The 13,112-nt window shown below is 43.2% G+C and overlaps 1 protein-coding gene across 1 annotated transcript in view; it reads left to right on the top strand.

Annotated features, from left to right (window-relative positions):
- st6galnac3 (ST6 (alpha-N-acetyl-neuraminyl-2,3-beta-galactosyl-1,3)-N-acetylgalactosaminide alpha-2,6-sialyltransferase 3) overlaps positions 1 to 13,112 on the top strand; it is an 81,162-nt gene that overhangs the window by 43,198 nt on the left and 24,852 nt on the right. Inside the window, exon 3 of the mRNA XM_036554563.1 lies at positions 371 to 780. Within this exon, the coding sequence (XP_036410456.1) occupies positions 371 to 780 (410 nt within the window). The remainder of the gene's footprint in view (positions 1 to 370; positions 781 to 13,112) is intronic.

A 13,112-nucleotide genomic window follows, 5' to 3' on the forward strand; every position in this document is an offset into this window, starting at 1 on the left:
GAACCATTGCAGGACACTGCTCTGCAGTACAGACTACAAGTGTGGATATACATACACCAGCATGCCCTGGGACCAGCGAGTGCCCAGCGAGTGCGAGGGGATGCCATCATTCTAGAAGATGAAGTTGCACTGGCATGTGTTGTCTTATACTGTGTGCATGACATCGCAAGAGATGTGTTAGTCCACCACATCCATGACATTGTCTTGCTTGCGCTTATGTGCTTGTTTAAAGATGGGGCAGTTTCTGCACCAGCATATCTATTCTTGCAAAGCAGTCGAACAGTAAAGTTTTCAGAAACACTCGATTGCATTGATGGTCAGATCGGCCGTTCTGATTGGCTCCTCTCCCCCTTGTCTCCGCCTCCCGCAGCCGCTGAAGCTCAACTGCGATGTGTGCAGCGTGGTGTCCAGCTCGGGCCAGATGCTGGGCCGGCAGGCGGGGCCGGAGATCGACCAGAGCTCCTGCGTGTGGCGCATGAACAACGCCCCCACCAAGGGCTTCGAGCGGGACGTGGGGCGGCGCACGACGCTGAGAGTGGTGTCGCACACCAGCGTGCCCCTCCTCCTGCAGAGGCAGCAGTACTTCTTCGGCCAGGCCAACGACACCGTCTACGTCATCTGGGGGCCCCTGAGGAACATGCGCAAGGACGGCAAGGGCATGGTCTACAACATGCTGCGGCAGGCGGTGGACAGCTACCCGCAGGCCCGCATCTACGTCACCACGGAGGAGCGCATGAACTACTGCGACAGGGTCTTCAAGGAGGAGACGGGGAAAGACAGGTGAGATTGTGAGACAGGTGAGACAGGTGCACTGGGAGCTTGACCCTCGGACGGTGGGACCATGAGGACAGCTTGAGGTGCAGCTCTTTAATCTTTAATGCTTTTCTCAACCCTACACAGCCATCTTTAGGAATCGTCGGTAGGATATATTAGGATTGTCTCATCATAACAAGCGCTGCGTATCGCGCAGACATGTCAGGCTAGTCTCACCGCAACAACCATTGCACTCATGCAGGAGTGCTTTGGCTTGGCAAATGCAATCCTCTCAATACACTCATGCACCAACTGCAGCTGATTTTCACACTACAGATTGCACAATGTGGTAAAGTAAGCTAAGCGCCTGGTTTCGCTGATGTCATCTCACAAACCTGCAGGCACCTAACGACTCAAAGGGTGCCTTGGAACAATGAGACAAGAAACCCCTAATGACATACCCGCCCCTATACACGGCAGAACAAAGGCAGTTTGTTGAAAACACTCTGGGCTCCCTGTCATCATCAGCTGATGACACAGCTGCGATCAGACACAAGCCATTGAGCTCAGCTTAACCACTGAGCTACTTTGGAGACCGCTGATGCAGTTCTGATAATACAGCAGAGAAAAAGCAACTTTCCACATACTGGGTGTGCATGGGAACAGTGGGCAACTGACCCAGTAAGAGATGTAATTTAAAACTTAACAAGGTATGTATGAAATAGAGCATTCATGTAGCTCCTGGTTCTCATTTGGTTGTTTCAGGTGGTTTTAGCCCGGCTCTCTAGAACATCAAAGCAGCGTAGCATATGACTTCATATGTCTTCTCATGTTATACATGGAAAAGGATTCATGAATATGACATGAAACATATTTGACATAACGATTCTTTGTATGATAAGCACTTAAATCACTTTAATCACGAAGATGGTTACATCAGATAAGAGGTGTGTTAGGCTTCAGGAAAAGGGCTGGCCTACACGTGTTTTGAAATGAAACTCCCCTAGCTCTCAGTCTCCAGTACTTTGTTCTGTTGTGAAATAAAATATCTCTGGTTAAGAATATTTTGGTTTCTTACCTGGAGAGCAGTTTCCTACCCAGAAGGCCCTGTTTTAGCACCAAGTTCTAGGTCTCCTCATTATTCACTCTGGCTGGTTTTAAACTGTGTGAAGCCATCTGAATTTTTTACAGCCCGGAGCCTGTTATAAGTTATCCCAGTTTAAATGGGCCCGTATGCCCAGACAGTATCCCACATCAGAAGGGCTAGAGGGTGGGGAGAGAAACCTGTAATAGGCAACATGAGCCGATTTATCAGAGCTGTGGTGGAGCTTACCCTGAGGACAACGCTGTAACAGCACTCTGCACATACAAACCTGTTTCTGTGAAAGCTCGTGGAGAATGAGTTACACTGTATATGTTGTGGGTTAGGGAGTGAATGGGTGCAAGGTTGTTTATTTTACATGATGAAAGAAATCAATACTAATTATCCCATATTTTAGTGTCCCTGCATTGGTTTATCAGTAATTGGTTTGAGAAACAGACCTTTGCTCTGCAGTCTTACAGGACTAATTAAAGATCTCTAGCAGATGTGGAAGTCATGAATTACGTTTTAAGTTAATGTTGACAATATTGTGCTTTTTAATTATCACTAATCCCAATGCCCATTTTGATAGCACACACACACACACACACACACACACACACGCACACATGTATGTGTACATATATCATCCAAGAAGGCATGGCTTATGTCCCACTGAGGAATGTGAGTGTGTGTGTGTGTACTGGCATAGTTTACAACCCACTGAGGAAGCAGCGGTGACTGGTTTCCTCATAACATATCCATATAACATTTTAGAAATAGGCTCATTCTTACTCTCAGTACTGGACAATCAGATCAAGCAGAATCTGCATGTACTCTGTGTCTGAGGCTCCCACAGTTTTTTTTGGCTTCTGTCAGAAAGAAAGCAACACGCTGGAGATTCACAGCAGGACTAAACTCAACTGCATCAGTCATTCATTGGCTCCATGTTCACTTTGTGAAATTTGTCTTTTTTTTCTGCAGTGTTCACTTAAATTTGACATTTCAGTAGAGGCTTCAAAACAGCCTCAGTCGAATATATACGCTGGCTGCCGTACTCTCACATCATCATAACCTTCAAAGCACTCAATGGCTTTGTGTACAGGAAACCAATGATTATGTCTTGTTTTGGCTCTCGGTGGAAATTACAGTGCTCAAACTGAAATTGCAGCTCTGCCATTGAAACATTGACCTTGATATGTTCCAGACCCGAGAAATAAGGCTAAAAAAAGATTGATTAAGGCCAATTTGCTTATTGTTTCCAGTGTCCAAAAAAAACCCTGAACTGACCAGCCAGCTAATGACAGATTACCAACTCAGGCAGTGATTTGTTGGAGAACCAGCAGCCTTCCAACACGGACAAATCCGCTGTTGATAGCTCTCTACATGTTCATTGATAAACTTTTGTACATACCCTGCTGTTGACAGCATGAAGGCACCTTAAGCAATTCACGCATAACAGCTGTGATAACTGAGCTTTCCTGTGCAAGAATTAAGTGGGCTGTCAGGGGGAATAGACAGACAGGATTACAAAGCTTCGAGTCAAATTATAGGAGTACAGCACTGTAAAAATGTGCTGTCATCAAAATAATTTGAGTGATTGATTGACAGGAGAAACATAACAAAACCAGCCACTGTAAACAGAACATGATGTTAGATGTCTTTTTAACAACCCAGAATAGGCAACCATATGGAGTGTGCACACCCAGCAGCAAAGCCAACGGCAAACTGCTATCCTGACACAATCTATGAGACAATATCCTGTCTAATGCAGATGGATTTAAATATAACATTGATACCGACTCTTCTTCTATTTGACTGTACCATGGGGAAACATTACTGTACTTTTTTATGCATTTTATATATAAAATATTTTAGTGTTTAGGCCCCGTACTTCAATAAAAAATTGTGACAATATTTTGGGGTATATGTGTACACAAGTGCTGTTTTTGTCCTTTGTTGAACTATAGCACAGTTTAAACATGCCTGTGCATTTTGCAAAAACCTGTGTTGCAAAAAAACGATTCAGTTATTAGGTATCAGCGTGGTGCATTTAATGTCATGCACGGGCTCTCTCCACCAGGAGCAAGCTGGTGCATTGTGAGTTCCTTAAGAGGGAGAGGCTTTGGGCGTAGATGCATTGCAGGCTTGCTGGAGAGGAGGGGGGGGGGGGGATGGGGAGGATGAAGTGGACTTTGAAACGCTGCCATGAAAAATCAGCATCAGGCGCTGAGGATGTGAGCGAGACACCGTCTGTTTGATCTGAATGGCTAAGTGAACACAGTGTCATAAAAGCTCCCTTGGATGGACCCCAAAGCATGTCCACGCTTGAAATCTTCTGCTTTTGTGATACCGGGACCATACACGGTCGTGTATTAAAAGGCTAAACATGTGCATTGGTTACCACAGAGAACATGATTACGGACACACACAGACAAACACTATTATCACAATACACATAATAACATAAAAAGAGAAGAAAACCCTTTGCACAACATCTATGAGTTTCTGACAGCAACAAGTAACCATCTTAAATTTTAACATAATAACACATCATACAAGTTGAAAGTTTGCTTTGTTATTTCATCACAACACACTTTAACCTTAATACATCTCATATTGGTGCAGTTCCCCTGCTATCAAATTCATAGCTCCAGGCCTGTGCTCTTTGCTTGCATAAGTGTAGGGAGGCCAAGAATTCCTGTCTAGCAGGGTTTCAAGGTCTGGGCAGGGTTAAACCAGCCTTGCCATGCAATTAATTCATCAAGGTTATTAATGAGTGGTGCAAGAAAATGCAGAACACATTGGCCCCTACAGGACAGTGGTTATGAGTCCACGGAGAGAGCTTTTATGTTAACTACCTCACGGCCGAGAGTACAGTTTTGAACAGCCCCTCCGAGGGCTGCTTAATTTATTTTCAGAAAGGCCAGATTCGATAGTAGGTCACTTGTAACGGTTCTTTAACAAGGGAATACGTTTAATACTTACTGACAGTTTGTCCTCCTGAATTTGATGGAGTATCACAAAGTATCTCCCAAGTATCTGCTGATGCTACAATTGCAGTAGCCTGAGCAATGAGGCTCAATAATGTGCTCTCTCAGCCGAGCTTTATTAACTGTTTAAAGTGCTGACACTCGGCATTGAGCGCTCGCCACAGTCAAAGGTGACTTCAGCACTTCCAAGTAATTAACAGATGGAGCCCTGACGACGCTCCGTGCCACGCGAAGCCATTGTTTTATCAGACGTCTTTGATCTTTTCCAGGAGCAATCTTTTTAACAGCCCAATGTTAGCATTCGGAAATTAGATTTATTAAAAGGCGCGAGCTTGCTGGCAGACTCAGCACTGGAGCTCGTCCGGGGGATATTTGAAACTTGATTGACAAATCTTGGCTTATCTCATAATTATGCACATTTAAACAAATGATTGCAGGTGCTCGTCTGGACCGTCGCCAGTTTTGGTTTGGAGCCCGAAGCGTTACAGCAGGGGCCTGGCTTCGGCTAGGTCCTGCCAGTTCTGCCATTCTGCTGTGCTTCCACACAAACTCTGTTGTTCTGACCCGTCCAATAACAACATGTTTACTCAGAGGGACCTTCCGTTAAACATTGTCAGTGCTAGGCGCTAGCCTGCATTTTGCTGTCTGATAAAATGTATGAATGCCGTGCTGTTCTCCTCCCCCTTCTTTTCTGCTGTGATTGGTATGTAGCTGTAGTTTGAAAATGTGTTTACCCGATGTGCATACTTTATGCGGGAAATTCTAGGTTATGGTGCGTGTTGTGAAGTTATGACAGCTGAGCACAACCATTTTATTACATGACTTCAGTATAGCCTCTAAAAGCCCAGAGAGACTGGAGAATATTTGACAAGAACCAGCAGAAAGGTTGTAGCTGTTTATGTCATGTTCTCTACATACATTTTTATACAGTTTTGTATGTTTGTATTTTACAATATATAACCTTTGTAAATACTTGCTTTTACTCAGGGCTGTCTTATTCATATTTAAACAAGCAATTGCAGTTGCAGGAGTTTTTTCCTCTGGTGACATTCTAAGACCTTGTTAGTCTTGTTTTGCAGTCTGCCACAAGCAATATACGTCATTCTGGGGAAAGGGGTATGATTGTGGATAAGGAAGGGGGGTGTGAAAAATGATTTTGGGGAGTGGATGTGAAGGTGATTGCAGAGAGCAGGGCAGTGGATGTGAGGAATGATTAGGCACAGCAGGAGGTGGATGTGAAGCATGACAGAGTAAAGCAGGAGGTGGATGTGAAGAGGCAGCTGGAAGACAGACGTCCACTAAGGGCTGTGGCTGACTGCTTGGAGAAACTGCCTTCCTAGAAGACCCATCATTAGCATTGCCAATGCTGTGCCTGACACAGCTCCCTACATCTTTTACCGTGCCACGTTTCAATCACGGAGAACATGCCTGACACACCTTTAGCAGTATGATGTTCTGTAGTTGTAGCACGTTTCTGTGAGGGGCAAACATGGCTCTATTTAACGTTGAATGTTTCTGTGAGGGGACGTGGTGCTATATAGCGTTGAATGTTTCTGTGAGGGACACACTTGGCTCTATTTAGCGTTGAATGTTTCTGTGAGGGACACACATGGTGTTATTTAGCGTTGAATGTTTCTGTGAGGGACACACATGGCTCTATTTAACGTTGAATGTTTCTGTGAGGGACACACATGGCTCTATTTAACGTTGAATGTTTCTGTGAGGGGCAAACGTGGTGTTATTTAGTGTAGAATGTTTCTGTGAGGGACACACATGGCTCTATTTAACGTTGAATGTTTCTGTGAGGAGCACACATGGCTCTATTTAACGTTGAATGTTTCTGTGAGGAGCACACATGGCTCTATTTAACGTTGAATGTTTCTGTGAGGAGCACACGTGGTGCTTTTAGCAACAACACGTTTTTGTGAGGGAGAACACTGCTGGCGCTTGGCTGTAAATCTTTGCCCTCTCCATCTCCTGAGCCTCGGCTTAAAGCTTTTTAAGAGTTTAATGAGAGCAGGATGGCAATAAACCCGAAAAATAGTGTGAAATGCTGCAGAAGTGATGAGGTGAGAGCTTAAGAAAGCTGTAGTGTGGGCACGCATTTTCTACAGCTTAGCTGCAAATACAGTGCCATGCTAATGATACGTAATGTATCACATTTATAGCTTCTCAGAATGCTTTTTCAGTTTGTATGTAAATAAACAGTTTTGACACAGTCTAATAAGTAGAAATTAGCACACACATCTGACTGCTGACATCACAAGTGTCTGTATATAAAACGGAACCAGAATGTAGTTTGAATTTACTGGTTTTTGTCGCATTTACTGTCCATTTTTCTCATGTCATAAACAATTGGTCACACTCCTTATCAGAAAGTCAGCATCAATCAATAAGAATACTGTCATTTAATTGTATGGCTCCTAATTTTTAGAGACATTATTACATTTACATTATTGGCATTTAGCAGACACTCTTATCCAGGGCGACGTACATAGGTTACAGTTTTTTACAATGTTATCCATTTATACAGCTGGATATTTACTGAGGCAATTGTGGGTTAAGTACCTTGCCCAAGGGTATAGCAGCAGTTCCCCAGTGGGGAATTGAACCATCAGTCTTTTGGTTACAAGTCCTGCTCCTTAACCACTATGCTACACTACTAGTAGAGATATAAAGGAATGAAAATCATACAATGTATAGCTAATCAGTCTGAAATCTGACATTTTTGGGACCAAACGGTCATTCATTGAGCTTGTTTTTAATTTGCATGGGAAGACTCTTCATTTGAGTGAGTTTTTTGGATACCAGCCATCTCTGCTGTAGGCTTGTACAGTATATTGGCAATAAGTTCATCATCCTGATCACCAAAAAAAATAATGGCGAGGTACAAAGATTACAGTGATATATGTATCATCCTTTTCCTTTTCTTGTAGTGCACTGAGGAGAAGTATCTCCAATATTCGGTGCAAGGCTGCTGTTCCAACAGCAGAGTGGAGTTTCTATTGCTCTGTTAGATCATTTCTATTCTTTGTAGAGAGCAGACTTTCTTTGCAGTCGATACACAGAAATTCATCGTCCTCTGCCTGATCAATGGCGTGTCAAAATCCATACCCCTATGGCTCTCTGTTTCCACGGCGGCGTTTCGCCGATGAGTGCGTGCGCACATGGGCGCAGGGACGAGGCGCAGCTCAGATGAAATTGCCTCCCACCCATTTATCTCTGTCCCCGGTATTTCACTCATACACCTATAAATCTCCCACTGTGAAGTCTTCGAGGCTTAATTAGTTTGATGGCCCCTTGTAACTTTCCATCTTCAACCACCAGCAATATGACAGACGTATTAGAGGAACCTGTCTTACACCTGGAGCTCAGAACTCGTCTTCCTCAAATCTGCATCCAGAGCTGCTAGTTGTAAACCTGGTTCCACAGTTTTGTTGTAACATTATCATGCTACCAAATTTGCATTACATTTACATTGCATTACATGCATTTAGCAGACGTTCTTATCCGGAGCGACTTCCAGCACAGTAGAACATAAGGGTATCCATTCAAGTTAAATGAGGAAGAGTGTCAGACCAGGCCAACAACGCTCCTAGACCAGTGAGTGTGAGCAAATTAAAATCTGTGTTTTATGCAACAGATGTGTGTGTGTGTGTGTGTGTGTGTGTGTGTGTGTGCGTGTGTGTGTTTCCTGATTGGTCATTGAAACACAATATTGATTTAATCTCAGCCCTTTTTCAAAATGGATGGGGTTGATAATCCGATGCAAGACAGAAGAATTGCCCCACAGTTCATATTCTTCCTCTCTGCGTTAGCAGTGTGTTATCAGAGGCACACCTAAATCGGGTTTTTTTTGCAGAATGGCTCATAAAGCAGATGGGTGTAGCAGTTGAGAATCGTGTACCTTGAAATGAGTCTTCCGCCAGATGACCCTGAGTTAGCTGGGAAAGGTGGCATTTGTATGCAATGAGCAGGTTTTGAATGAGAAAGTAAATCGCCTCTGCAAGAATCCATTTCTGAAAATACACCCCAATAAATCTGATCGTGTTTCCATCCAATCACAGTCACACACTGGGAAACATTTCATAATGCCATCGGGGCAGGAGTGAGAGAGCCGTTTTTCGTGATGACGGGGGTTTTAGTGTTGAGTGCAGAGAGCACTAGGTGAAAATTCTGTTGGTTAATGAATTTATTCACGTGAGCTGCTTTTTTTAAAAACTGAAATCTGTATCCAAATTGGAAATAATTCCTGAACTCCCTCCCAGTGTCGTTTCCTGGGATAAAACACTAGCAATGCTCCAAGAAAAATGTGCTATTAGAGTAAGCTTCTCCAGAGCGTATTAATTGCGTGTTCCTGTAATCAGCCTGTTTTTTTTTTTTAATCCTCGTTTATAATTCCTTGTTAGCGTACAGTGCGAAATCGCACGCGGGAAAATGAAGATGCGCAATGTTCGGCAGACATCTCCCTGTCTGTCACTTCATGTGTCGCTGAGTGGCTCCTGACGGCGTGCGCATTAGCGGTGGAGGATATTACTGAAAAGATTCCTTCATTTCAGACGTCAGTTTCCTGATTAGCGGTTGGAAGCATTACGGATCTGTAGTGTTGGGCTTAATCAAGCACGTGATGAATGGCCTCCCGAACCATAGCGTAACATCTGTGTGCCAGCTCTAATATAAGTGCGTCTGGAGCGCTCCCTTGAGCTAAGTATCTGAGAGATAATTAGCAGGAGACGCACAGCAGTATCCTTCTCAGCGCTGATGCTTTTGATTATTTTTTACCCCCCTCTTTTGACCGTGACTGATTTTCCAGTGTTGTAATGCAGAACAGCAGAGCATAATGGCATTGCACCATTCCACAGGAGATTGGAACCAACTCATGCCTCAGCTCCCCTATATTTCAGTGTTGTGTGGCCTCTTACCCTCTTAACCTGCTGCATATTCATTTTCAGAACTAACGGCTCTGAGGCAAAATCGACCAGTATGGATATTTAAGAAGCAAAGAACGTTCTAGAGATGAACAGCAGTTTTTTTCGTTTTCATTTTTACAAGTGTACTGCATTCTTATTCCGGGCAGTAACTGCGTTTATAAATGGTCCTGCACTCTATGCTTGTGATTAAAGATTAGGCTGAGACATTCTTTTTGGGCATTCTGCCCCTGTCACATGTTACTCTGTTGGAATCCTTGTAAAAACCCAACTCTAAAACAGCACCACAGGTGTTCAAGTTAATTAGAGAAGAATTACCAATCAGTGTCTCTGTTGCCTTTAACGAGTTCTTAACTTGGGGCTGTAAATCCAAAAGAATCGTATATTTTAATTGAAGTGGATTTTGCTCTGTTTTCAGCCCTCAGGTTAAAACCAGAGGTGCAGAGATCAAAAGGGTTTTAGCTGCTATGTTGAAAATGTCTTTTCTCAACATTTCCAATTAACTGATGAAATCAGTGAAATCGTCAGTGAAACAGGGGCAGCCAATGATGACTCCTCTGTAATTAGCATGTACACCTGTGGTGACGTTTAGCAGTTAGGTATAAAATAAGGTTGCCAGTAAAGTAATGCCATTTCAGCGAGGAAGGCAGTATGCTGAAATGTTTGATTTTTTTTTTATTATTATTTTTAAAGCCTTATCTTTCTTCAAAAATGTTGAGTGTAGATCTGCTTTGAATGTAGTAACAGTTTCATTGTCAGATCGTTATTCCTTAATCAGTTAGATGGCACAGCTTCAGTCAGACAGATGGATATAAATGAATAGCTGTCTCATTCAAAGAGTGCAGAAATTTATACTACCATTACAAATGTAGTTTGATTGGGGGGGTGCTTGAAACAATAGCATAGATTGTAACAGCAAATGTGAGTTTTAGGTGCAGAATATGTGTTTTAGTTGGACATTGGTTGCAGTAAATGACAACCAGCCATGTTGCCAACATTGCAGATGAGGTCTTGAGAACAGTGTTACTAAGGCAAATTATCAAACTGACTAGGTCAGAGGATTGCAGTTGTAGCTGGTCTGCTGTCAAACAGTACAGATGCAGATCTTGTGTAAGTTTATGCAAAGTAAGCATACATCGAGTGTCTTGGCAGTATCGATGAGGACTATTTTGGATGTATATATCAGATTTATGACCAGAACTATATCCTGCATATTGTAATGCACTTATTTTTAATTTGAGTCCAACTGCATAAAGGGAAAATCAATCAGAAACTAGTCACCTTTGCATCCTGAGTCATTGTCTACATTATCCTAATTAGGAGGAGTTTATTTTGCAAACAGCTACCTATGATTCATTTTGCATACGCAACTTGATAGAGGGCTAATTTGTCGTTCCCTTGCCGGCATTTTAATTTATACCTTATCAAAGCGACCAGGCCACATTTGGAATTCAGTGGTGGGTCTGCGCTGGCATGACAAATTTCCCCCGCAGTGAATTAAGAAAATCTCTGCAGTAAAGAAGAATGATTGACTGTGGAGTGAAGAAAATTTGCCGTAATGAGGCCTTGTTGTCATTCCTCAAAAGGAAGAGAAACAACCCAAAAAAAAGAAAAGGAAAAATGAAAACTGCAAAAAAACCCAAATTGCTGCAAATCAGTTGTTAAAAAAAAAAAAAAAAAAAAAAATGGTCCCACACTGCTGTGCGACCTGGTCTGTTCCCCCTGAACCCCCTGAAGTTGGCCTGGGTTTTGTTGTGAGTGAGGTCTCTCGAATTCACCTACATTTTACCTCCAGCCACAGAACACCCTGGTTGTGACCTTTGAGAAGCATTTCTTCAGTACCCCAGAATCCTTTGCCACTGTGAATCTCTGAGGCAGGTCGAAGGGTTTAGGTCTGTGTGGATATAATGATATCCTCCAGCTGCTTCTCTCTCTCAGCTCTTTTTGACAACCGAAGGCCCTGAAAACGGGGACAAATTAATTGCAACAAATAGTGAGATGTTTTCTAAACGAATCCCCCCGACACACCGCATTTATTAAATATTCAGCAAACTGCGGATTTAACGAATTAAAGCACGCTCTGGTTTGAGGGCGTTGCAGATGCACGATTGGTTACACGCTCCTAACACACAGATTGTGTTCTGGAGATGTGGCTGTGCTGAAATGGTTCATAAGTATGGCTCTGTAGAATAAGGTCTGAATGATACTCACCCCTACAGAATCATAAAAAAAAAAAACAGCTATTAAGTCATAAGCCAACTGAAATCCAGGGAGCTCTCATAATTGCTGTCCATGCTCTGATGTCGATAACTATGAATCACAGCATATAGAACGGTACTAACGTATCAATGTTGGATTAACACAAAGTATTGGACTGCATGTGCACTTTTTTGTTTTTTGTTTTTTTTTTTTTCTTTCAAAAGATCATTCCCAGTTTTCTGTTGTGTTTGTGACAGAGCTAGCTGCATTTCGTCTGAAACCTATTCGAGTGAGAGATATGCGCTGGGTGTCGGCGGGCATACTTAGTTAGGGAATTGGGCTCGTAACCAGAACTTGCAGGCCTGAATCCCCAGCGGGGCGCTGCTGTTGTACCTTTGAACAAAGTGTTTAAACTGAATTGCTTCAGTGAACATCCAGCTGTCTGAATAGCTTTGTAACATATGAGCAATGTGCTGTAGGTCGCCTTGGATTTGCTAAGACAAAAATAAACAGCAGCGCGGCCATTAGCATGCCATAAAGGAAGCAAGTGACCCATTTGCATTTCTCAATTTTTTGTGTTTGGAGTTACATTAGATTACGTTATTTACATTATTGTCATTTAGCCAACACTCTCATCCAAAGCGACTTGTATAGGTTACAGTTTTCTCCATTAATACAGCTGGATTTTTAGAGGCATTTGTGGGTTGAGTACCCTGTCCAAGGGTACAACAGTAGTGCCCTGCCTGGGGGAATTGAACCAGCAAGTCGTGCTCCTAACCACTACGGCACGCTGCTGCCTGCACACTGCTATATGTAATTTTTTTTTTTTTTTTCTTGCTGAAGTGAGGTTGGCGTGCGGTTGCCTTTGCCAGTTATGTAAGATAAACACTCAGGATGAGATGGCCGCAGCAGAGTGCCCTCCTGGAGTATCAGGTTGTCCAGGTGTCTGCTGCGTGCTAGGGAGATTCCTGTGGCCATCGCTCATTCGTGGCACAGATAGGATGGAGTGAGAGATGCCAGATGGCAGCTTTCTATCCAGACTGACGTCACGAACAGAAGCCAGGCGGCACAGTTCAGTTCAGCAGGGTCACTCCCCTTATATCTCCAGTAAGCAGTATGCTGTACAGCCCATAACTGCTGCTCCTTAAGCAGGGGAAG

This window comes from Megalops cyprinoides, chromosome 20 (genome assembly GCF_013368585.1).
Source record: "Megalops cyprinoides isolate fMegCyp1 chromosome 20, fMegCyp1.pri, whole genome shotgun sequence".
NCBI classification, from domain to species: domain Eukaryota; kingdom Metazoa; phylum Chordata; class Actinopteri; order Elopiformes; family Megalopidae; genus Megalops; species Megalops cyprinoides.